This window comes from Antechinus flavipes, chromosome 1 (assembly GCF_016432865.1).
Source record: "Antechinus flavipes isolate AdamAnt ecotype Samford, QLD, Australia chromosome 1, AdamAnt_v2, whole genome shotgun sequence".
Taxonomy (NCBI): Eukaryota; Metazoa; Chordata; class Mammalia; order Dasyuromorphia; family Dasyuridae; genus Antechinus; species Antechinus flavipes.
This window is the reverse complement of record NC_067398.1, coordinates 219,213,601-219,240,245: the sequence shown is the minus strand read 5'-3', so window position 1 is coordinate 219,240,245 and position 26,645 is coordinate 219,213,601. Positions and strand designations below refer to the sequence as shown.

General features: G+C 31.2%; 1 protein-coding gene across 1 annotated transcript in view; it reads right to left on the bottom strand.

Moving 5' to 3' along the window:
• CNTNAP4 (contactin associated protein family member 4) overlaps positions 1 to 26,645 on the bottom strand; it is a 630,591-nt gene that overhangs the window by 147,385 nt on the left and 456,561 nt on the right. Inside the window, exons 10-11 of the mRNA XM_051996707.1 lie at positions 18,467 to 18,638; positions 7,695 to 7,801 (exon numbers count right to left, since the gene is read on the bottom strand). Of these exons, the coding sequence (XP_051852667.1) occupies positions 7,695 to 7,801; positions 18,467 to 18,638 (279 nt within the window). The remainder of the gene's footprint in view (positions 1 to 7,694; positions 7,802 to 18,466; positions 18,639 to 26,645) is intronic.

The window sequence follows — 26,645 nt, the reverse complement described above, 5'->3', positions numbered from 1 at the left end:
AGTGACATTTGAAAGATCATAGAAAATGGGAAAACCACTACAAGTTTGAAAAAGGGTAAATGTACCAATTTTCCAAAAAAAATTGAAGAGAACAAATCTTGAAAACTATATACTAGTGAATATAACTTTAATACCGAGGAAAATAATGAAAAGATGATTTTCAAAATTGTTGCTGAACAGTTAGAAAGGAAAGTGATATGTACAAAGAGTCAGCCATTTATGAGAGGTCATGCCAGCCCTATTTCATTTCCATTTTTTATAGGGCTAGAAAACTAGAAGGTGAGGAGAAAGATATAGATATAGGGTCCTTAGTTTTTAGCAAAGATTTAGTTAAAGCACACACACACTTCTAGAATTTGAAGAACAGTGTAACCAGATGGGTTCAGAACAATTTAATGGCCACACTCAGAGCAGGTTTTTTTGTATCCATATTCTTGCACTTGCTTAGATGTTCAAACTTTCTTGTTCTGTTCTGGACTAAATAAAAAAGCTTAAAAAACTTCTCTTTAGTTTAATTTATGGCTGCTTTATTAAGCATCCTTTTATATATTTCCCAGGGAATTTTTTCAGGGATCTATAACTTTTCTTTTTTCTTTCTTTTTTTCCCCTGAGACAATTTGGGTAAAGTGAATTGGCTAGGGTCACACAGCTAGGAAGTGTTAAGTGTCTGAGATCGGATTTGAACTCAGGTTCTCCTAACTTCAGGGCTGGTGCTCTATCCACTGCACCACTTACCTTCCCCTGAGTTATAATTTTTCAAATAGTCATCTTTACTAATTTCTTATATCTTCTTCTTCCTAACTTCTCCCAAACTGATTTTCTTTTCATTATACATTTCAACCCCATTATCTATCCCTTTTCATTCAAGCAATACCCTTGTTTTGTCTTCACTTTCCTTCTTCACCATCTTGATCCTATTTTTGATAAATTCAGCTATATTCTTGAATCTCTTTTCCCCTTGTTCTATTATCCTTCCCAAATATTAACCTCTGTTAATACAATTGCTTTTTGTTCCTCTACTATATATATCTTAATGAATCTGACTGGGGGAAGCCACACATTTACTAAATCAATTCCATATCCATATTAATTCTACCATAATCTCCTCATGGTGATCCTTTTATTCTGCCCTAATTGACCTTCACTTCAAATAATAATTATTCCAAAATATCTTAATTCTTTATAAGCATCTAACACTGATTCTTCCCTGGACATTTCACTAGAGTAACTTACTACTTATTCTATTATGAAACTAGATGCCATGTACTATGAGAATTCTCTTCTACCGTAGTCCATATGTCAAAACCCTTTTAAAGAATAACATATATTATTCTTTGTTGTAGTCTCTGAAGAAAACTCAACATTTTTGTGTGTAGCCCTGTATAATCATTCTCATCTTTCCTTTCTCCCTCTTTCTCTTTCTCTGTCTCTGTCTCTCCCTCCTTCTCCCTCTCCCAATCTCTTGTCTTCACTTCCTCTTGCTCTTCCTCTTCTTCCTTTCCCCCACCTTCTCTCTCTTCTTTCCTATTTCCTTCTCTCCCTCCCTTTTTCCCTCTCTCCCCTCTTTCTCCCTTTCTCTCTCCCCTTCTTCCATCAACTCTCATCTTCCCCCTCCCTTTTCAAATTCTTATATCCAGGAGTTTTCATTTTTTTTTTTGTTTTTTATAAATTTCATATGTACAATCATCCAATAATCTCAAAGTAATCTTCTATTTTATTTTCTCCTACATTTCCTCATAGATAATCTGTTTCCAAATCTTAATGATTGCATTTCCACTACATATCTCATCCTTCTGCTCTTCTTTATTCCTATAGTCACTATCTTACTTAAGGTGTTCATCTCTCCTTACCTGGATGACTGCAATAGATTTTTAATTGGTTTCCCTTCTTCAGTCCTTCCCTTGTTTAATTTATCTTTTTTTTTCAGTTATCAATTTAATATTCCCTAGAACCTTAAACATATATCTGACCAAGGTACTTACTGCATAAGAATCTTTGCTAAGTTTCTTATGAGGTTGATATTTGTGGTATTTTTAATCTTTTCTCCCCTTAAAATATTGTTAAAAGGGAAGACTCCATAGGTGAGAAAAAACAGTGGCAGCACATAAATAAAAATGAATGTGATAATTTTTTAAAGGGCAATATAAAACTTTAAAATAAAACATTTAACCAAATAAAAGAAAACAAAAATGTCAGTGGTTTCTTGTTAATTTTAAAATAAAAATACAGATTATTCAGTCAGCTTTTTAAAATACTGCACGATTCAGCTCTTTGAACTTTTCTATTATAATTATTACAACACATAGTCTAGTCAAAATATATATTATGCTATATATTATCTGAATGCACCAATTCATTGTCTATCTCTGTACCCTCCTCCTCTTAGAAAGCACTCTGCTCTTGCCTCTGTCTTTTCAAATCCTAAATTTTCTTAAAGGCTTAGATTAAGGTCACTTTTTATGAGGAATATATTCAGATCCCCTTAGTTGTATGTGCTTTCTTTCTCCTAGTACCTTGTTTTTATTTATCTCCATGTAGACTTTTTATTTATTTCTTTGTATCCTCCATATAAGTTCCTTAAGGGTAGGGATTTTTTTCCTGTTTGTTTTTATATCTCCAGTGTCATGTATAGTGTTTGACATTTAATAGGGACTTATATATTTGCTGAATTGAATTTCATGCAGAAGATTCAAAAGAAAATAAAGCTTTCTTTTCATAGAAAAAGTTATTTTGTTGCTACTTCAGGGCACATTCTACTTTTAGTGAATGATCTCCTATTCCTCAGTTTCCTTATGCCCAAAGGAATGTTTTCATAATATACAAAGGACATATTTGAATGGCATCCTTTTCTGTTTTTCATTGGTTATGAAGTTTAAAAATTTTCCTCTAACAAAAGAATCATAAAACAAACAACTTTATTTCTAACTATGAACAAGTGTTAAACACAAGTGGTTTGTAATATAAATTGCATAAAATCAATGTTCAAATTAAAATCCACTTGAATAGAAATATGAACTGTATGGATTGGCTTTCCATTTGTTCTCTAATTTTATACCAGTGAAAGCTGTTTTTAGATTTATGATACTAGTATAACTGAGTCTACCACTTGTCTTCTGCCTCAGACTATTACTAATAAATCACACTTTGGGGAAAACAGTTAGGTCTTTTGGTCATATATTTTCAATAGTATAATAGAGTTAATTCATTTATCAGATTAAATTTGGGCCAGTAATTATGATCTATATTTATGCTGCCACATTTTTTCCCATAGGATCACAGAATTTAATAACAAAAAGGGGATTTTGAGCTTCTGTCAAACAAGAGTTTCATTTTACAGACTAGGAAATTAAAGTTCAATGGCCAGTTGTGATGCCCTGGGTTTCAAGCAATATTCATTTGCAATTATATTTAGATCCTGGTTACAATAATCAACATTATTGAAGACCTTATGAAAAAAATAATGCACAAGATAATGTAAAAGGAGAAAAGCATGCTTAAAATGAAAGCTAAAGACAATAAACACCATAAGTTTTGAGTAAAAAGAAAAGATAACTTGAAATATTGAGTCAAAGCCCTTAATAAAAGAGATAGTACTTAAATCCTTCCTTGAAAGAGAGGGAAGGGAGTACAAAGGAGAAAAAATACTTAATTGAAAAAAGTTTAGCTTAGAAAAAGAAATGATGAAGAGAATTAAATCAATAGAGAGAATGAGGGAGGACAGTTAAGGTAAGAGGAAGAATATTGAATCTGATATGATTAAGGGAATACATATAAAGAGGGCTGGATAAATCACTATGTCTAAATCCAAATCCAAAATCCAAATGTCTTTCATTACTTCAAGCCAGGAATTAGGGCATTGAATGAAGTAAAATAAAAAATAGAGGGAGAAGGAAAGGAATTCTTAAAGGGATTACAGATAAAACTAGATAGAATAAGAAAAAAAGAAATCTCATTGTCAAACACATGAATTAAAAAATGAGAAGAAATCTTCAAGAGGAAAGAGAAATAACTGTATTCTCCAAAAAGTAAATGAAGCAATTGTAACAATTACAATTGGTTAAATGTTAAGTGTGGTTAAGAAGTTCAATAATACTGATCTACTGAAAATGCAATCATGTAAATTAGAGATCTTAAAGAACATAAAAAGAAAAATAAGTGAATTGGCTCTTTATAAAAAGGAGTAAAAAGCAAACTAAAAAAGTGTATCATATGCCAAAGAAAAGAATAAATGCAAAGGTAGAAGAAAATATGGAGCAAGATCAAAAGACAAGAAAACTGGGGAAAACAGGCAGCTGACCTTGACCACAGGGCATAGAATTACTGTTTTAATGATTGCTATCCTCACTAATCCAACCATTCCCAAATTTGGGACTATTCCCAAAGAGCTATAAAACTGTGCATACCTTTTGAGCCAATAGTGCCATTACTGGGTCTACATCCCAAAGGAATCATAAAAGAGTGGAAAGAACCCATATATACAAAAATGTTTATAGCAGCCCTTTTTATGGTGGCAAAGAATTAGAAAATGAGTGGATGCCCATCAAGTGGAGAATAATTGTTCTATAAGAAATAATGACCAAGCTGGAAAGATTTACATGAACTGGTGCTAAATAAAACAAGCAGAACCAGGCAAACAATGAACACAGCAACAGTAAGACCATGTGATGATTACCTATGATAGACTTGGTTCTTCTTACCAATGCAGTGATTCAAAACAATTTCAATAAACTTTGGATGGAAAAGCCATCTGCACCCAGAGAGAGAGAACAATGAAGACTGAATACAGATCGAAACACATTATTTTCATGTCTTTTTTTTTTCTTCTGTTTGTTTATCTAGTTTTTCCTTTTGTTTTGATTTTTCTTTCCTAACATGATTCATATATAAATATGCAAAAATTAAATGTACATGTGCAACCTAAAAATAATTCAAAAAGTAAAAACATTAGATGATTCTAGAGAAAAGATAAAATAAAATAAATCTGTTACACACACACACACACACACACACACACACACAACTATCCTTCCAGAAAATGTAATGAAATATGTCAGAATGCCAAGAAATCAAAAGAAAACGGCAAAAAAGTAATATAAAAAAAGAACAAGTTGCAAAACAGTAGAATTCACTGGTTGCCAATAGACAGATTGAATTTTACTCAGAAATATAGGCACCAAGTTCAATTTTGCAATATAAATTTTAAAAGTTCAGCAAGTTGCCAGGAATAAACAAACATTTTTAAAGAACACCAATTTATACAAATAAGGATTTTTCAATAATATCTATAATTGAAAAGAAAGTGTGAGTCAAAAGAAAAAAAAAGAAAAAAACATGTGTAGTATCTACAATTGCTCTACAGATATATTGCCATATTAAATTACCAAAGAAATATTTTAAAGAATCAGAAAAATATAACAATTCATATTGAAAAACAGAAGAATAACAGAGAGATCATAGGAGAAATAATTTATTAAAGATAGAAAGAAGTAGGCTTTATATCATCGAATCAAACTAAATTATAGATCAATAATTATCAGAACTATCTGTCTGGAGGGAAAAAGAAAAGTCAGTTGAAGACACTAAATAAATAAGCCTTAGCAATTAAGGCAAATAGCAATGTAGAGTCTGATAAATAAAAGCACACAGATTCATGGATAAGGTCTCTATTCAATTAATACTATTGGAAAACCTTGAAAATTATTTTGGAGAAAATAAATTTTCTATAAAGTACTTATATAATTTTCATTAAAAAGATAAAGCACATACAACTTGAGGTTTTAAGGATATTAATTTGCATTCCTCTCTTAAAGGCACTGAGGTATGATTTACTGTTATAGGAGAAGGGGAAAGGTGCCTTAACCATTTTCCAAGTGGTTTTCCTTGTTCTCCTTTATTAATAATGACCTCTTCCTCATTGTATGTTATAATAGTACTGTGCATTTTTTTTTTTTTTTTTTTTGCTACTAAATGTAGGCTATGTGATCTGGAGGAATGAGCAAAAGATGTGTCAGAAAAACTGTATTCAAATAAAACTCTGATATTACTAGCTGTTGTAACAACTGGATAGTTCTTTTATGTATCAATTTCAGTATCCTAAATATATCCATTAATATATATTCATTAATAATATTGCCAGCTTTTAAAAAAATGAGAAATATGTTTTATAAACCTTTAAGGATCATATAAATGAAACTTATAAACTGTAATCTTGACTGTATCAATATCTCTCTATGATTCCATTAAGTTAATGTATAAGATGTTAATGTTAATACATACATCAGTTACTTCATAGTGCTTGCAAGAATGAGAACTAAAAAAAGTCTGAAAGTTAACTTAGTTGAATCCCTTCAATTAACAAATGAGGGAATAGATCTAAAGGTATTAAATAAATTGCCCACAATTACACAAATGGTCAAAAATATTAGAACAAATATTTAAAATTAACAATAATCATACTTATATAAGTAACACACATTTACATATCCCTCTAGGTTACACATGTTGTCTCACTAGATCCTAATAATTTCATATGGTAAATGTTATTATCATGTGAAAGGAAACTAAAGGTAAAAAATATTGACTTGCATGAGTCATAAAAAGTAGCTCTTCTGACTCCAAAATAGTGAATTTTCTATTATATCTGGTCTTTTTTTTATTGAGAAAATTTCTTCTTAGCTTCTAACGCACAATAAAAAGTTGAATATATTAGGTAGATAGACAGTCAAACAAACAAACAGACAAGACAGACAGACAGACAGACAGATAGATAGATTTGAGGAGAGATTCAAACCTGAGAATCAATGATTCCTATTTGGAAGAGTTGTGTTGTGAAAAATCCTTCCAGTAACATAGATTAAGAATTTAAAGGTTTAGATCTTTCCTTGGTGGAATTGAGATGTTGCCCATAGTAAGAAAACCAGCATTTGTCTAAATCAAGAAATGAACCCAAGTTTTCCTGATTCCGAAATGGACTCTATTTACTATGACAATGCAGTTAACTACATCAAACCAAACAACAAACCGATAAGTAAACAAACAAAAAATCATTTCTTAGCATTAGTGTTCACATTCTATTTTACATAGTCTCTATATAGTCAGTTATTCTCCCTTGTCCTCAGTTTTCTTATTTGCAAAATGATGGGGTTGGATTGAATGGACTCGAGTCTTTTCCCGAGTTAGGGCTATTCTATTGTGTAAAAGTTATTGACATATACTAAATGAGCTTTATGCTTACATAGATAGATAGAGATAAATATGTGATTTTGCCCTTTTTGTTTGTAAACTCCTTGAGTTCAGATATTAAATCTTATTTATTATTACATTTCCAATGTTGCCATAGATCATACATTCAGAATTGTAAGGGACCTCAAGTTTCATTTAGTCCACCCTTTAATTTATGGACTGATACCCACTGAAATGACTTACTTAAGGATCCATAGGTAGTAAGTAGGAAAATGTTTAATGAAAGAAAGAATGAATAAATAAATGAAAAGTATGAAATGAAAAAATGAAGGCAAGAATTCAATGGAATGTACTTTAGGGTTCAAGCAAGAGCATATGGACATGTACAAACACATTCTTTAAAACATAAACACTTATCACAACATTATGTAGAAGGGAATAATACAGAAAACGATAGTGATAACCACAGCAATTGGGACACCAATAGGCATAAGCAAATATATTTGACTTACAGTAATGACAAGTAGCTCCCATGTAACCAGTATTTGTACAGTTGCAATAGAAACTGTTCCATGATTGTGAGCATTCACCACCATGTTCACAATAGTTAGGTAAACACCTAAAAGGAGAAGCCAATATAATTACTATCTTCCCATATTCAGTAATCAAAATTAAACTGGCTTTATTGACTATGACTATTTTAATGTGAGTATAAGGGAGACAATAATATTATAACCAGTGAAATTAAACATGACTAATAATCTTTGGGCCTCTCACTAAGATTGCCTTATCATACTGCTACTCTACATATTAATAAAGTCATCAAAAATCTGTTTATTATTATGTATTTTTGAGAGTTGCACTTTCTTCTCTTGCTATCAGAGGATCCTTTCTATAAGTGGTACAAAATTAATCGGATATATGACCAGGAATATCAATTGCCCAAAGAATAGAATACTGCTTTGTTATGTTAAATGTGTATATAAATGATATTCTTTTATCAATTACTGCATGATTTGAAGGAAAAAAATAAGACTACTCATATAATTCCATATACTGGAGAAGGATTTTGAATGACCAATTAATCCATAACCTTAGATAAATGATTAGGATCATACTTAGTCCAAATCAAATTGATGGTATGTACCAGAGAAGATTTGCATCTATAAAAATTTAGGAGAGAAATTTTAGACAGCATTTCTAACTTATTAGCTTCCCCTCCTTGATGAAGTAAAAGCAGCAAAAGTGCTGACTACAATTAAACCAGTTAAACTGATGTGATGAAAATCTATTATATTTTGAATGACCTCCAAAGATGGAGATTCTTCTATTTCCTAAGATAAAACAAAAAGGTTACTTTAGGTTGGGCTTCAAACAAAAGTCATATTTTTCTTTTATATATATTTCTAATCAATAGTAGGTTAACAGGAGGAATGAGGCTAGAAAAAAATAAGCTTTAAAAAATGAGAACTTAGTAAATAATAAAATGGACAGTCATAATGTTATTTTGCAGACTTTGAAAATGATTTAAACAAATTGCATTAGTGCATCTGAGGATAGTTTAAAATTTTAACCTTTTATCTCTCATAAGTACCTGTGATTTTTTTTTTTTTACTTTAACTATATTGTTCCAAAACTGCAAGCTGGAATAGTTGTCATTTACCTCATTATTCAGAGTTTTAATTTGAATTTTATAAATTAGAAGTAAAGCCAATAAAGATATATGTCTATATGTACTTATATATTTCCTATATATAATTAATAATTCTATTGACATACTTAATGTTAGATTTGATAATAACTAATAAATAGCTAGCATTTATATTAGCTTAAGGTATGCAAAGTAAATATCTCATTTATTCTCACAAAACTCCTGATAAGAAGGCATCATGATTATTCTTATCTTACAAATAAGGAAATTGAGGTAAAGGTTAAAATACTTGCTCAGTATCAGCCAGATAGTGTTTGAGGGCATATTTAAACACAGGACTTCTGGAGACAATGTCCAGTACTTTATTCACTATGACACCAAGCTAGGCTACTTGTTCTCAGAATAGATACATTTTCAAATGTAACTATATCTATGTATTTATATCCTTCGTATATATCATTGTATATAACATGACTAATTTGCCTTTTTTCTCCTGTCTTCTAAAGGCTTTTCATTCTGGTTTTCATTGCTAACAGAGAAAGGGACTTTTATCCACAAATCTCAAATGATTTAAATTATCTTTACTTACATTGATTCCTTCTTCATGCTAATTTGTCTTTGTAATGTTTTCCACAAAACGGAATGCTTAGGTGAAATGAATGAAAATTAAACTACAGTAGAGTCCTACAAATCATCACATTAGGAGACAATTAAAAGTACAATTTAACCTAACAAAACTTTAAAATCTTCCTTTTTAAAATAATGAATAGAAGGAGAGGGAGGAGAAAGGGTATACAAAACCTATACAAAAAGGAATGACATGAATCTATATGACATGTCAAAAATGCTAAGGCCATTAAGTTTACTATGGTGCTTAAAAAAAAAAATGGATTTCTTAATGACATTTGAAAGAAGATAGTGAAGAAGAATAGAAGACAACTGAGTGGAATAATAATAATAAGTGGCATGATAATAATAATAAATGGCATTTATTTGGTATTTTAAAGTTTGAAAAGGACTTTATATACATTCATTTATTTGATTTTCACAACAGGTGTTATAATTATCCCTATTCTGCAGATGAGGAAGCAGATTCAATGATAATCTGATAATTGTTTAGTTCATAAGAGTCTGAGTCAGGATATAAACTCAGGTGTCCCTGACTCCAAATTTGGCATCCTATTCACTATAGGGCTTAGGTGCCTTAAGATGAGACAGAGAAAATCAACAATCAATTTCTAAATTGATTGTTTAACAAATAAAATAATTCTCAAAAATTCTTAAAAAAAAGAAAAGGTACAACAAACACAGCTATGAGAAAATTTAAGCGTAGGATAGCAGAGTAAATAATAGAAAAATACTTGACTATTTTGAGTAAGTTTAAATATGGAGAAGATTATTATGTAATAAGCAAAAGAAAATAAACCCACAAATATGATTGCTGACACACTATTAAAAAATAATATTAATGATAAAACATGCTCAGTGAATTAGTGTAGTGAATAGAGACTGAACCCTGAAATTGGGAGACCTGAATTCATATCTTGCCTGAGACACTTGACACGTACCAGCTGTGCAACTTTGGGGAAGTCACGTCATTCCTTAATTGCCTCACAAAAATAATAATATTATGAAGGATAGAAAAAGGATACCAAATGGTTATAGAGGGATATTTCATTCTGACTTTCAAAGTGCTATTTCTGACACATAATAGTTTAATCTCTTAAAGCCTTAAGTGAATCACTATGGCTATCAATTTTAGATAAACTGGGCATTTGTATTACATTTGGAGTTTTCTACACAAATAAAATTCACAGGTCTGACATTCTTCCTCTTCCATCCAAAAAGCAGTACAAAATGATGGGAATAATGGAGGGCAAATACCATTCACCTTTGTAACATTATTTGATAACACTATTGAAGTATATGTAATCACTAACATGATTCATTGTTTTATATTAATAACAATAGTTCTTATTTACATAGGCTTCTTTTTTACAAAATGCTTTCTTTAAAACCACCATAAAAATAATTACTGTAAATATTGTTGTCTGTATTTTATGGAGAGAAAAACTGAGAATCCTGATATGTGACTTTTGAGTAGCTGCACTGCTATTTTTTTGCCATATCTGTGACTCAAACACAAGTCCTTTTATTGATGACAATATTCCAAGCTCCTTCTTCATAAATGCTAAAGGATTTTTATTATGTTTTATAAGAAAGTTGGTACATTTAGTATCTCTCTTCTGAATTCCAAATGCACTTCTTAAATTGTTACTAGGGGTGGCATGAACCATAAAAATTGATAAAGAGAAGTTTTAGTTTCAGTTTTCTCTATAAAGAAGAATAGTCTTTAAAAGTTTAAACAGTTTAAAATTTTAAACTGACGGACCCAGTTGTTAACAAGAGTTCATTTCAAAGATAAGTGAAAGAATAGTAAGAAAGCAACTAAAAGGAATTCATTAAAGAAGTCCTATACTATTCTAAGGTTTAGTGTAATCACCATATCATCCTAAAACATGAGTATGTAGAAAAATTGACTGTTTTAGAGAGTCTCTAGCTTCAACTATTTCAAAAGAATGTGTTCCAAAAGATACCTATGAACATATTCTTTATTTGCTATTGATAAGAGGATTAAAGTCGCTCTTTTGTTGCATCTTTCAATGTGTTTTGCATTTGTTAAGGATATTTTAATTATAATCTTTTGCCCCCCATAAAGACAAGTATCACATTTTTACACAATTGATATTATATATTTATATATGTTACTTTTTAAATGTTTTCCCTCTCTACATCAATATATGTAGAAAAATCATGATAAAAGTTTATTCCACATGTTTTTATTAATGATACATTTGAATGTAATCTAAGAACCCTCATTATACTACTTGCTACTTAAATGATGTTAATTTCTACATTTCACCTCATTAAGTTTCAGTTTTCTTACCTGGAGTGAGAGACTGGACTAATTGGTCTAAGTATCCAGCTTAATTCAGAATGACTATGAAAACAGTGCATTATCTTTAAGTAGTATTGGCTACCTTTTATCTTCTGTGTATATTTGGTTAGGTGTAGTTGTTACATTCTCCTTAACTGTCATTTACAGTTTCCTGTATAATATATGGAGTATATAGTCTATGTAGATGGAAAATTATGATCACTCCATTATCAAATTAATGAGTCAGTAGCTATAAAAAAAAAAAAATCAGTTCAATTTCAATTCTATTTGTTCTCATTTCATGAGTATTCTGTCTCAGTTCTGCCTCATGCCAAGATTTCTGGAAGCTTGTTTTCCCTTCTAACCCTTTTGATGTTGGGTTTGGGTTTGGGTTTTTTGTTTTCTTTTTGTTTTTGCTAATAATGTTTCTAATCTCCTCTTGTTTTTCTTTGTAATGGTTCACAAATAAGTTTGTTCTTAAACTGTTCTAGCCTCTAGCTATATTTTTTCTTGGCTTGGCATTGAGATTGTATTTAGTGAGTGAAGAAATTTTTTAGCTTTTTTAGTTAGCCTTTGTTTTAATTGTTTAAATTAATTAATCTTCCACATAAAATAATAGCAAGAAACATTTATATAGCACTTACTATGTGACAGGCAAATGCTAAATGCCTTACAAGTATTATCTTATTTGTTCTTCACAACAGCCTGGGGAGATAGATATTCCCATTATTCCCATTGCACTGAGGAGGAAACTGAGGCAAACACAGGTTAATATGTTGTCTGGGGTCATGCAACTAGTATCTGTGGTTGGATTTGAAGTCAGGGTCACTCTAACTCCAGGTCCACCCCTGTATCTACTGTATCACCTAGCTGCCCTGAAAATAATTAGTAATAATTTCTAATAATTGTCCATTTTCCATTTCTAAGAGTCAACTGGACTCTTTAAACAGAGTATCTCTTGTGGTTCCCTGGGGAACCACAGTATGATTCTGTGGAGTTCATGATCCAATGCAAAGATTGTGTTATTAACCTATTGCAAGGTAAGAAGATGGATAACATTTCACCTCAGTGTGATTGCTAGTGATAGCTAGAGAGCCCATTTCTCTAAAACCAATATCTTATCCAATATCTCTCCTTTCTTGTTGGGTTTTCTCTCCCCAGAGTAGATATATTTTAATAACTGCTCACCCATCTCACAGTTCAAATGCCTCTGGAAATTTAATTACCCTCCTCACATAACACTCATAACTTTATAAAATTTGTCTGGCCTCAGACAATTATGTGATGTGGGTAAGTCCCTAAACCCTGTTTGCCTCTGGGAAGTAGTTTTTCCCAGATCACCTCTTGAATATGGGAGCTGTCCCTGAGTAATGAAGTTAGCTCTGTGATCTATGGCCATTAAAATAACAGCACTTCTTCCTTTTTATTATAGGTGGGTTAATATAAGTCACACAGATTGAGTAAGCAGATATGGGTTGTAATAGCATTACATCTTGTACCTATAACCCACCAAATTTCTAAAATTCCCTATAATTTTTCTAGCACACTCCCCACCCCACTTAGCTATAACTTTATCCCATATATTAAACTAATTAGCAAATTTTGTAATTTTTATATCTTATATCTTTCCTTTTCTCTCTAATCACAAGGCCAACACCTAACTCAAGCCATAATCCTGTATTATTATGGCAAACTAGTTCCATCAAAAGATTAGGGGCTATTGAATTGCCATTTTCCACTCCCACTTCTCCACATGATTTTTTATGTTCTTTTCTGAAATAAAACTAGGCCATATTTTGCCTTTAATTACTGAGTGGGCATTGCCACTGATAGTTGAGACCTGGAAAAGACCTTAGCTTAAAAAGGCCAAAATCTCCCACTGTATCCAGGGCTATTACTACCTTGACCTATGTTTTGCCACTGAACAGCAATACTTCTGGAGGAGATAGGTTGATGATTCTATACTCTTCTGCCTTATTTAAATTCAATTCACTTGCAAGTCAAGACATCATCTTCCTTATATCACTGGTTCTCTTCAAGAATGAAGGGTGAACACCTTCACATAACTGTCAAAACGATTGTCCTAAAGTTCAGCAGTAAATATTTCCCCCTCAATGAATAAACTCCAGTAACTCCCTATTAATTTTTGGATTGATTGTTTCCTCTATAACATTCTTTATTAGCTTTCAAATTTTTGTGTAAGCTTTATAATGTGCATAAAAATAAGTAGAGTAGTGTGTGAATAATATGATGATAATGACACTATAATATAATAATATATAAACAAGCATGAAGTTACATGATCAAAAATGTTTTTGTTTATAGATCTTCATTAAAAGGAGACCACTAGCTTAATTAAATTTGTTTTGTAACTGATTGATGTATAAATAATTTCTTCTCTATTATTTCTTCTAATGTGATGGAGATTGTTGCACTTTGAGCTTTTGATATAACTAAAAAAAAGATAATTCCAAAATGAATTATCTATCTGTTAATAGTCATTTTCCATTCATTAAGATATAATCATTTTTGTTTTTGTTTATGTGATGCCATTTAATTCCCTTCCCACCTAGATACTTGTGATAACACTATATAGACATAAGGCTTCCAAAGAATTAGGTAGTTAGGTGCACAGTGGTTAGAGCACTGGACTTAGAATCAGGAAGACTCATTTTCCTGAATTCACATATGGCTTCAGACAATTATGTGACTTAGGTAAGTCACTAAATTCTGTTTGCCTAAATTCTTTGTCTGAGAAGGAAATGGCAAACTCTTCTACTATCTTTGCCAAGAAAATCCACAAATATCCTTCTGCCTACATTTATATTCCAATAAAAAAATATAAAATTTGAGAATATCTTGAGTTTTTCTGCAATACATATTAACATGTAGGTTGTAACTATAACAGTGTACTTGCATATTATATTGAACATGGATCTTGTAAGGCAAATGATAATGACAGATCCTATGAACTTGTGTCTCTTCTTCTGATGAATGAGATTAAATCAGCTCTCATAATTACTTTTTTCTCTGTCCCTGGGAAAATCTGTGAGCCATCTTTGCTTTTAGTGGAAGCTTATATATACTTCATCTCTATTAATAACAATAAGGTCAATATGGAAATTGTTTACTTTGTCCAGTAGTCTATATACTAATTATTGGATGAATATCTCATAAATTCATATTTTATATATGTAAAAAATGTTATTAAAAACACCCACTTTCCTTTTTTTCATTTTTCTTCAACCATCCCTGCAGATATAGCATATAGCCACAAAGATTGAAATAATTTTTGTATTTTTATCTATTTTGTTAGTCTTCTAGGTCAAAGATTTTTTTTTTATAAATAACCTTTTGTAATGTTAGATCTTTCTATAGTAGACAGTCTATAAACAAAAGCATATTTGAAACTCTTTGAATTTCTTAAAGGAGCAGCTAATTGGTGCAACAAATGAAAAACCTGGACCTGGTTAAAATCTAGCCTCAGATATTTACTAGCTGTGTCACACACAGCTAGTTTACTTATGCAAGTTACCTAATCCTATTTGCATCAATAAAATGAGGTTTCCTCCTCTATAAAATGATCTGGAATCCCCAAAGTGGGTCACAAAAAGTGAGTGAAACATGACTGAAACAACTGAACAACTGCTTATTAGAACTTATTAGAGTTTTTGCTCATTGACCTCAAGAATCCAGGATTACATTACTTCTAAACCTTGATGAGTCATGGATATTGTACATTTTTCTCTTAAACAACAATGGATTCTATACTTAACTTTCTACTTATGTGCTCTATTGACAACTGCACAACCGGATTTTCCTTTTGTATCTTTGCCAAATCACTTAGTCCTGTGACTAATGGGGCATATTGCTTGACAAAATACATGATCCCATTCAAATGGATTATGGGGAGGAGAAGAAGAGAAACCTTCTGAGCTTATACATGGAGAATTGTAGATTAGGAAGCAAAAGTTGGGAAAAGATCCATGATTAGATGTAGTAATCTATGTATAGGTAGATTAAGTATAAGTTATGCAAAAGCAGAAGGTATTCAGCATTAACTGAATACTAGCATACCCACACACAAAAACATACACATACACATACATACATGCAGACACACATATACCCTCCAGTGCAGAGCCCAATGCAATGATTCTTCATTTCATTTCTCTATTTCAACTCTCTATTTCCCTCTTTCTGGGGCATGGGAGTAGATCAGAAACTGAAATATTTTCCCTTGGGTAAAAGAAAAGTCTATTTCTTTAAAGTGTGTTGACCTTTCACTATTTATACTTTTACTTTTTCTCTTAAGCCAGAAATTGTCATAGACTTTTAACCATAGGCATTGCTAAGAATATGCACTGAGAATGCAGCTAAAATAAGAAAATTAGAAGACTGGGATCTCTCTCTCTCTTTCTCTCTCTGTGTGTGTGTGTGTGTGTGTGTGTGTGTGTGTGTGTGTGTGTGTATGTGTGTGTCTAAGAGGGAGAAGCAGAGAGAGACATAGACAGAGATAAATACAAACAGAAACAAAGAGACAGAGAAACAGATAGAGAAAGAGAGAGAGAGAATCAGAATGCTTGTTTTCTTGGGTAAGAGGAGGAAAGGGAAGAAAGGAGAAAATTTTGTAACAACCCAACATCTTACAAACGAATGGTGAAACAAGATTATGTAATCATCAACTATGACAAACTTAGATCTTCTCAGAAATGCAGTGATCCAAGATAAGCCCAACAAGGGATGGAAAGTGTCATCTGCATCCAGAAAGAGAATTGTGGAAACTGAATGCAGATTGAAGAACAGTATTTTCATCTTTTTTTAATGTTTATTTTTTTGTCTTATGCTTTTTTTTTTTTTTTTTTTGTGGCTGTTGTTTGTTTCCCTTTTAGTCTGATTTTTCTTGTATAACATAAAAAATTAGGAAAATATGTTTGAAAATAGTGTACATGTGAAGAACAATGAATGCTAAAAACTCTTTACATGAAATTGGGAAAAAAAATACTATGAAGTGCACAAAAGAAAATAAAGAGATGATGAGGAATTCCTAGTTTATTTTTTACAACATTCCAAAGAACTGAAAATACTTACAAAGAGATTCCTTTAGGCAATGAGCAAATTATAAGGGGAACTAATATTGAAGATCCAAAGAAAATATTTGGGAGTAATACCCTAATCTATAAAGTTTAGTGACATATTGGGTGTGTATGGCACTAAAAATGGTTAATAGCAAGTAAAAGTGATTGGTAATTCTTCTTGCCAGAACAGTAGCACAAAATCACATTATTGATAGATATTTATACATGTTAAACATAATAATTAATTAGATAATAGATAATATTTATAATGATTGACTAAATTAGCTCTCTTTCAAGTTAAAATTTTGAATTTTTCTTTCAAATGAAAGGCATATCAATTTCTGAGAGCATCACACTACAATCATATACCTAAGAATATTTAATACTGATTCTTGTAGAAAATTTTAAAATAATCTATATATGAGTATATGTATATATGTACAAATTTAAATGTTAACAAAATGATTTGTAACTTGCTTGTCTTTAATGTTATCAAAGTTAAAAATCTTTAACATACAAGTTAAGTAGGACAACTTTAATTGACTTAACATAAAAATGTGTTATAGTATTTGATATCCCCAAAGTCTTAATGTAGTTGTAAGCTTTAAGAGATTATAGCAGTGCTTTGAACTTTGGAACATGTTATTTCCCTTTTTTGACTGAGTTTTTCATATGCATACAAATGTATTTTTAAAAAGTAATAATATACTGTGTTGATGTTTTATTCTCACTATATGATTCCTTTAAAAAATATAAGCTTGATTTTCATAAAAGTTTGAGTGTTTTCATTTAAAATATTTCAAAATTATACTCTTAAATGCAACACTATTGAAAAATAACCTAACTTTGAACTCACCTTTGTGTTTTGTCCCCAAATCTTTTATAATCTAGTAACAGTATCTTGCTTTCTCTATTGAATCCACTTGAGCACTCCTCATACTACATATGACTTTTCTCTCAGTGTCCCCTAACATTTGCCTAAGGCAGCTATACTTTTGATTTTCATGAAAATCTTATTACTGTAGGAAACATGAAAGTAGGAGAATGAGGAGGAATAATAATTGGGTGCTGAAATTTCATATTAGCATAGTATAACAACAGGTATTCCCATATTATGAATTATCTTTAATGGAAATGAAATGGCAATCCTACCCTTTTTAGAACTTGAATAGATAAGACCTCTATATAAACTATTAATTATCATAGAGTGAGGATAATATATAAACTTGCAAAGGTAAAATATCAATAAAAACACTATATTACCCAGAAAACTACTTAAATGCAGTTTTAGAGAGACTTGTTTCCTTAACATTTTTAATACTTAGTATATAATATAATGCCATTATAATTACAATAGTATTATTCATAATTCATTTTATATTTACTTTGTTGACATAAATGTTTGGGATTCTCTTATTTTTTTTTAAAATCCAACCGAAGTCTTATTTTCTTATTTTTGATATTCATCACTATTCCACTTTAAATTATAACAAATGAAAACAAATACTTGCATTTCTTTCCATTAAGTTCTTTTATCTACCCTCAAATATGTAAAAAAAACAAACAAACAAACAAAAAAAAAACTCTTGCAAAATAAAGATATAAGACTGCTTTTACCTGTCTATTAGGCCACATAAGTCTATCTGAAGGTCACTGAAATTCCCAAAGATGCTCTGTTGTACTGAAATCAGATCCACAACTTTGTTGCTAATGGAAATCTGTCTCATGCATCCTTGAAAACCACCAAAAGGATTTTTACATTCGTAGTCAGAGCTGGTATTAGGACAACCTGAATACAAAAAAAGGAAAAACCATTGTTGTAGTAGTAGTAGTAGTAGTAATAGTAGTAATAGTAGTAGTATATGTTGTTATTGTTGCTGTTGTTTCTGCTGCTGTAGTAGTTAGACATCTACACCATCAGTTCATGATTTGTTTTCTATTTCACACTTCTTTTGAATATTCTTTGTAGGAAATCAAAAGTTGTTTCAACACTAATAAGATGAGTAAACAATACAATCAATGAAAATTAAATGGGGATAATATACAAGGCTGGTGCTATAGAATAAAGGGATTTTTGCAGTCAGGCATTTCTAATGAATACGAAAAAATAAAAAACAGGAAGAAGTAGCTTGGCCTGAAATGCAAATATTAATGAGTTACTTTTAATACTCAAAGAAAATGATTAATGTTCTTCCCCAACACCCCACATTATTCTGTGATTTTCTTCCAGATCAATGTTCCTAAATTATACACAATTTTATTCAGAGCATTCTTAAGAGAAAATAATTTTATAAACTATAAAATATTATACAAATTTTTATCATTATTATTGTGTTAATAACCACCATTTATTTATTTAATAATGTATTAAACACTGGGAGCTAAGAACTAGAAAGACAAATGCAAAAAATGAAAAGCCTCTGCCCTCTAGGAGCTTACATGCTCCTGAAGAGAAATAACATTAAATTAGTCTCTCTCTGTCTCTTTCTGTCTCTCTGTCTCTATCTGTCTGTCTATTTCTCTTTTTCTCTCCCTTTCTCAAATTATTCAGAATATTCTGATGTGATTTTGTGCTTTTTTTCTGCTTTATCAGGTGCTAATAGATTTTATTTTTTCTTGCAATATTTGTTCATGGATGAACTCTTATTTCAACTGTGGTGGTCATAATCTCTAACATTATTAATATTTTCACAGCTGTTTTTTATGTTTATGCTCAAGGTCTTTGAATTTTCTTCCTCAAGACTTTTGGTAACTTCATATTAAATTTCCCATATTTTCCCCTATTACTTGCTTCCTGACAACCTCTCCTTCCATGAATGTTTCCCTGATGTTATAGCTCAAAGTCATCAAAGTGGATACTTCATATAATTCACCAGCCTCCATATCTGTTCCAAATTACTTTTGGGGACAGATCTGGTATCGACTGGACAGGAGGGCTTTTTATCTCAAAAGTGAAACGCAACATACCCTATTCTAGTATCTTTTATTCTGTGAGTACATTCTGTTGGCAAATTACTGTTGTAATTTAAGTAAGCTTCTGTCTTTGGGATTTCCATAGTGCTGAGGTGGAAGGGAAGGTATAGAACTGAATGTTTCAGTTCTATGAGTCTGTTTGTGTAGTCTTGTCATTGGGTTTTTAACTTAGTGTTATTAGTGCCCTAACTTGTATAAACAGCTGAAATTGTTTATCTCTTGTGCTTAATTCCTATATTGGAAAGGTTCTAGAGGTAGTGAGGATCACAAATAATATCTTAATGGGAGAAGAAATTGAGAGAAGGAACCTAAGAATGTTGCCAGGACAGAAGGCAAAATATCCTGAGCAGAAAAGTAAATTGAAAATGAAACATGGCCCAGGGCAAGAAAGAGATGATGAGTTTTACTCATTTACCAACAGGACAACTCTTAGCCAGGGTGTAATTCCCAAACTGAACACATTAGCTACTTCCAAGGGAAAAGTGTGAGGAGACAAAGTGCTCTGTAGGAATCTTATGCATAGAATTCTATCAGGTAAAACAGAAGTTGGGAATTGTAAGAGCACTTGTTAAACTGGATGGGTGAAGAACACTACTCACCACATACAGAGAGTAAATGGATTAAAATGCAGAATGAGAAAAAGCATTCTGAACATGAACAACAGGAATTTGTTTTGTTTGACTAAGTTTACATAAGAATCAAAAGATTTTTGTTGTTGTTATTGTTTCTCTTTTGTTTTTTCTTCATTTTTCTTTCATTTCAATAGGAAGAAAATTATATTTTGTAAAATGGGAAAAAAAATAATAGTTTAAAATAGATTTAGGAAGGTTCTTAGATCCAAATTTTGAAAGGCTTTAAAAGCCAAAGTAAGAAGTTTGTTTGTGATTCTAAAAATAGAAGGAAGCCACCAGGTCTTCTTGATGAGGGAAGTGACATGGTCAGACCTGTGATTTTAACAAATAATTGTCACAACTATGTGGAATTTGGATTGGAGGGTGGAGAAAATGGAGATTAGAAGACCAAATACAAAGCTATTGAAGAAACAAGGTTACCCACTATCATCATCACTATTCAATATTGTATTAGAAACGTTAATTTTGGTAATAAGAGAAGAAAAAGAGATGAAAGTGATGCTGTTTGAGTGGTCTAGATTAGTGGCTACAAGACAGTTGTTAAGAATCCCCTTTAAATTGGCCGCAGGTTTTAGGAGGAAAAGAATTCACTCGTTCCTGAATTATTCGTTGCAAAATGAAAGCTTATTGTTAGACAGAAATCAGTTTACCAAGAGACTGACTTCTATAGTGGCAGATCTACGGAAAATGGAGTTTTGCACTGAGAATGCAGTTCTCAGTGGACAGAATGTCCTGGCAGCAAAGGGGGCTACCAAGGTCCATCTGCAAAGACTTTAGTTGATGGAAGCTATTATATTGAGTGTCTTGGTGGGGGCTGATACAGCCTGAGCAGAGCAGGTCAGGAGGCTAGTGGGTGGAGTCCCAAGTTGGCTCATGTACAAGCTGGGTTTCAGCTTTAGCTGGAATTTGAATAAAATTGAATAGAAGATCTTTAATTGAATAGGGTTGGAATTTTTTTGCTCAGGACTGAATAAGACCCATCTAGATAACAGAATGAAACTGTTTGTCTTGTTTCCTTCAGGCGGGGTCCCTCACTGAGGCCAAGTTGAAGGAGATTTTCTCCTTCAAGAATTTTTAGAGTTTCAGGGTCCCTTCTTCAAAAGGAATTAGAGTAGGTAATAAGAAAATCAAATTATCACTCTTTGCAAATGATATGATGGCATTATTAGAGATCCCTAAAGAATCAACTAAAAAACTACTAGAAACAATTATAACTTTAGCAAATTTGCAGGATACAAAATAAATCCACATAAGTCATCAGCATTTTTATATATTACCAATAAAGTCCAGCAGCAAGAGATCCAAAGGGAAATTGCATTTAAAATAACTGTCAATAGTATAAGTTATTTGGGGATTTATCTGCCAAGTGAAAATCAGGAACTATATGAACAAAGCTATGAAACACTTTCCACACAAATAAAGTCAGGTCTAATCAATTTGAAAAATATCAAATGCTCATGGATAGGCCAACCCAATATATTAAAAAAAAGCAATACTAAGTTAATCTACTTATTTAGTTCCATACCAATCAAATTCCCAAGAAATTATTTAACAGATCTAGAAAAAATAATAGCAAAGTTCATCTGGAAGAACAAAAAGTCAAGAATTTCAAGGAATTAAATTAAAAAAAAATAGGTCTGTACCATATCTAAAACTATTATAAAGCAGCAGTCATCAAAACCATTTGGTACTGGCTAAGAAATACAATAGTTGATCAGTAAAAAAGGTTAGATTCACAGACAAAATAGTTGATGACTATCACAATCTACAATTTGACAAACCCAAAGACCCCAGCTTTTGGGATAAGAACTCACTATTTGACAAAAACTGCTGGGAAAATTGGAAACTAGTATGGCAGAAACTAGGTCTTGACCCACACCTAACACCACATAACTAAGATAAGGTCTAAATGGGTTCATGGTTTAGACATAAAGTGTGATATTACGAGCAAATTAAAAACAACAACAACAACAACAACAACAACAACAACAAAGGAGAGTTTATCTCTCAGATCTGTGGAGAAAAAAGGAATTTGTAGCCAAAGAAGAACTGGAACCCATTATTAAATACCAAATGGATAATTTTGATTATATTAAGTTAAAAAAATTTTGTACAAACAAAACTAAAGTGGACAAGATTAGAAGGGGAGCAATAAATTAAGAAAATATTTTTACATTTAACAACTCTGAGGTACCACCACATACCTCTCAGATTGGCTAAGATGATAGGGAAAAATAATGATGAATGTTGTAGGAGATGCGGGAAAACTGGGACACTAATACATTGTTGGTGGAATTGTGAATGGATCCAGCCATTCTGGAGAGCAGTTTAGAACTATGCTAAAAAGGTAATCAAACTAAACTGTGCATAGCCTTTGATCTAGCAGTGTTTCTACTGGGCTTATATTACAAAAAACTTAAAAGAGGAACCCGTATGTGCAAAAATGTTTGTGGCAGCCCTTTTTGTAGTGACAAGAAACTGAAAACTGAGTGGATGTCCATCAGATGGATAATGGCTGAATAAATTATGGTATATGAATGTTATGGAATATTATTGTTTTATAAGAAATGATCAGCAGGATGATTTTTAGAGAGGCTTGGACAGAATTACATGAATTGATGTTAAATGAAATGGCAAAACTAGGATTTTACTGTCCATGGCAATGACAAGATTATGTGATGGTCAATTCTGATGGATTTGCTTCTTCTCAACAATGAGACAATTCAGGCCAGTTCCAATAATTTTGGGAATATGAGAACCATCTATACTCAGAGAGAGGACTGTGGGAACTGAGCATGAATTACAACATAGTATTTTCACTTCTTTTGTTGTTGCTTGCTTGAATTTTATTTTCTTTCCGATTTTTTCTATATTGATATGATTCGTCTTGTGCAACAAGACAATTGTATAAATGCATATGCCTGTATTGGATTTATATATATTTTTACCATGTTTCACATATATTGGATTACTTGCCATCTAGGAGAGAGGGTAGGGGGAATGGGGAAATTGAAACACAAGTTTTTACAGTGGTCAATAGTGAAAATTATCTTTGTATATGTTTTGGAAATAAAAGGCTTTAATAAAAAGAAAAGAAAAGAAAACTATTGGAATAGTTCAGGACAGAGGTGATGAGAGTCAAACTAGGATGGTGTTTATGTGACTGAAAATGAGGGAACAGATTGGAAATATCATATAGCCACAAATGACATGATTTGGAAAATGATTTGATAAGTGGATGATGAAAAAGATAATACTGCCTTCAAGAGAAATAGGACTGTTATAAAGACATAATGAGGTTTTTTTGAATGAAACATAAATTAGTTTTACTTTGGCCATTTTGAATTTGAGAAGTTTACAGAATGTACAATTAGAATTGTCCAAGAAACAATAATCTGAGGTTGGAATTCTGGAGCATGCACCTATGATATTTGTTAATAATATTTCAAAAATAAAAAAAATCAAAAATTATATCATGAAATGAATCTTTGTAATATTTCATTTGTTTTTGTATTAGGGAAACAAATGATTTCAAAGAAATATAATTGCATATAAACACAATATACCTTGTTTATTTTGAATTTAATAATATTTAGTTTGTTGGATCAATTTATTACATGGCCAATTTCTATATCTTTCTTTTCTGCATTTCTTTTTCAAATTACTTGAATAATATAAAATTGCATTTATTTGTACAGTCCTCAAAAGCATCACTATTATAGTTTTCAGTTAATGTTCAATATTTTTTATCAAAAGGAAATAAATATTTATGGAATGTTTGGAAAAATACTATGGAGAAAAACTATGGAGACAGCTCAAGGATTTTAGTATTTTCATTAGTTTCTCATTAATGCTATATGACTGTCAATGACTATTATAATCAATAGGAATGAAAATAAGAATTCAGTATTCAGCATTTCTTAACTCCAGTACAATCTATGATAATATCTGATATGATAAAGCCGAGAAATTTCCATCATTAGTTTTACAATAGCACATCTTTTCTAGTGCTTTATAGCTTTGTATCTTTGTATTTCCCCAATCACATTCCTAATACAAATGGAAATTTCCATTCATATTTAAAATTACTAGGCATACGGCAGTATTGTACACTAACCTCATAAATTTTTTTTAAAAGCTTCAATCCCCATAATATAGGCAAACGCTGAAGACTCTCATTACTCATTTTCCCACTTTATAAGGTTATATGTAAATAGTTGTGAAATTTCAAGTTCACCTTGGAAGTATGGCATACATTTCTAAGGAAATATCTATAGTAAATTGCATACTTTTTACTAGAACTCAACAATCAATAAAAAATATTAGTTTAATAAGAGATAGAGATACTCTCTATTACATGATGTAGGGTAAATAGTAAAGAAATTATTTACTCAGTTCATTTCTCTTTCACCAGATGGTATTTCATTTAAATTATCCTAGAGCAAAAAGATTATGCCCATTACACACAAAACAAAAATAAATAAAAGACCTGCCAGTAAAAGCAAGGAGAATTTCAGAAAGGAAATGTCAAATCAGAAATATACATTGTGCTTATTTCTTTCAAACTCAATAAACTAAGGATCAAGAAAGCTAAGAGAGCTTCAGTGCAGGGATTGAAAATGTAGCCCATGGGTAACTCTTAAGGTATATAATTAATGAAATAAAATACCAATGAGTTTTTCTACACTAAGCCCATTTAAAGAGTAGGCTTTAAGGCAAGGATTTTTTTCCCTAGGATTTTGGATAGAATAAAGCCAATAAGTCTGGTAGAAAGACTGCATTGCTATTAAGAAAATCTAAAAAGTTGGGAACCCCCTGAGGGGGCCAGATAACTTAGATTGTGTTCCTAGAAAAGGAACAAAGAAGAATGACAATCTAGTATATTATCATGGTTTTACTAGCCTGTGCAACATTCATGAATGGAGAATGCCATGGTCTAGATCTATGGTATAATTATATCTAAATGAAATAGTTTTCATTTAAAAGAAATTTAATAGCAAATGTTAATTATTCTCAAAAGAATTTTACATATTTTGTGTGAGGAAAATTCACTACTCTGGGAAGAGTGAAAACTCAATAAAAAGCCCTCTTTTGTGATATTAAAAAGTTTTCCTACTTCAGAGTTTGGTGATTTTTCATAAAGATAAAATTATCCAAGAGGCCAACAGATTGGTAACTCAGTTTGTGACATGCTATTTCAGGCTAAAATGGATATAATGATGATGGGAGACATCTGGCATTCTTAAAGAATGCCTTTTACCTCAGATGCCTCTTGGGGAATTTCAATAATTAATGAAAAAGTCACTTAATCTTTCAGGACCTTAGTTTCCTCATCTGTAAAACAAGAAACTTGAGTTCAATTACCTTTAAAGATCCTTTCAGTTTTAGGTCTTTGGAGAAATCCACAAACTTTTCAAAGAAATACTACAAAATATCTGAAATTGCATCAATGTAGATTTTTTCTTCACTGAATTAAAGAACACTCCCACTTAAAAGTCAGTTTAGTAGGTAATCTTTATTACCTTGAATTCAAATAATCATTTTCTAATAACCACACTTTTGGAGATGAGACTCAGGGTTTGTGGCTAGTTTGGCTTTTCAATAACATAATCTGTCACCAAGAAATATCTTTGAATGTCTTTCTACTTTGATAGAACTATGCTAAGATTATACTGTACTAGAATAGACTGTGATCCCAGGATCACCTTTCAAAACATGATAAATTATCAGGTTAAGAATTCAATGAAGAACAAAACTTTTTTTTAAATAAAAGGAAACATATAATTTCACTGAATAAATATGAAAAAAAACTCCACTATTTAAATTTAATTTTGATCAGTCTATTTACATCAAGGGAGTACAATAAGAGAATCATTCAAATAATCCACATCTTTTCTCTAGAAAGGCAATAAATATCCCATCATTAGAGGAAGAGAAAATGTAGTAAATTTAACTGTTTTACTTACTATGGGGAAAAAAACCCACAGCTACTTCTTTAGGAACATATAATAATATTGACAATAATTAAAATGAAGCAGATTATGGAATATTTCTCTATTGTAAGAAATAATTAATAAAATGAATATAGAAAAAGCAAGAAAAACAATTGCAATCATTTCTGTTTGGGTCATAAATCCTGAGGGTCTTCCACTCCCAGATTCATGTATTTATTTAGTTAGTTTCTGGGTTTT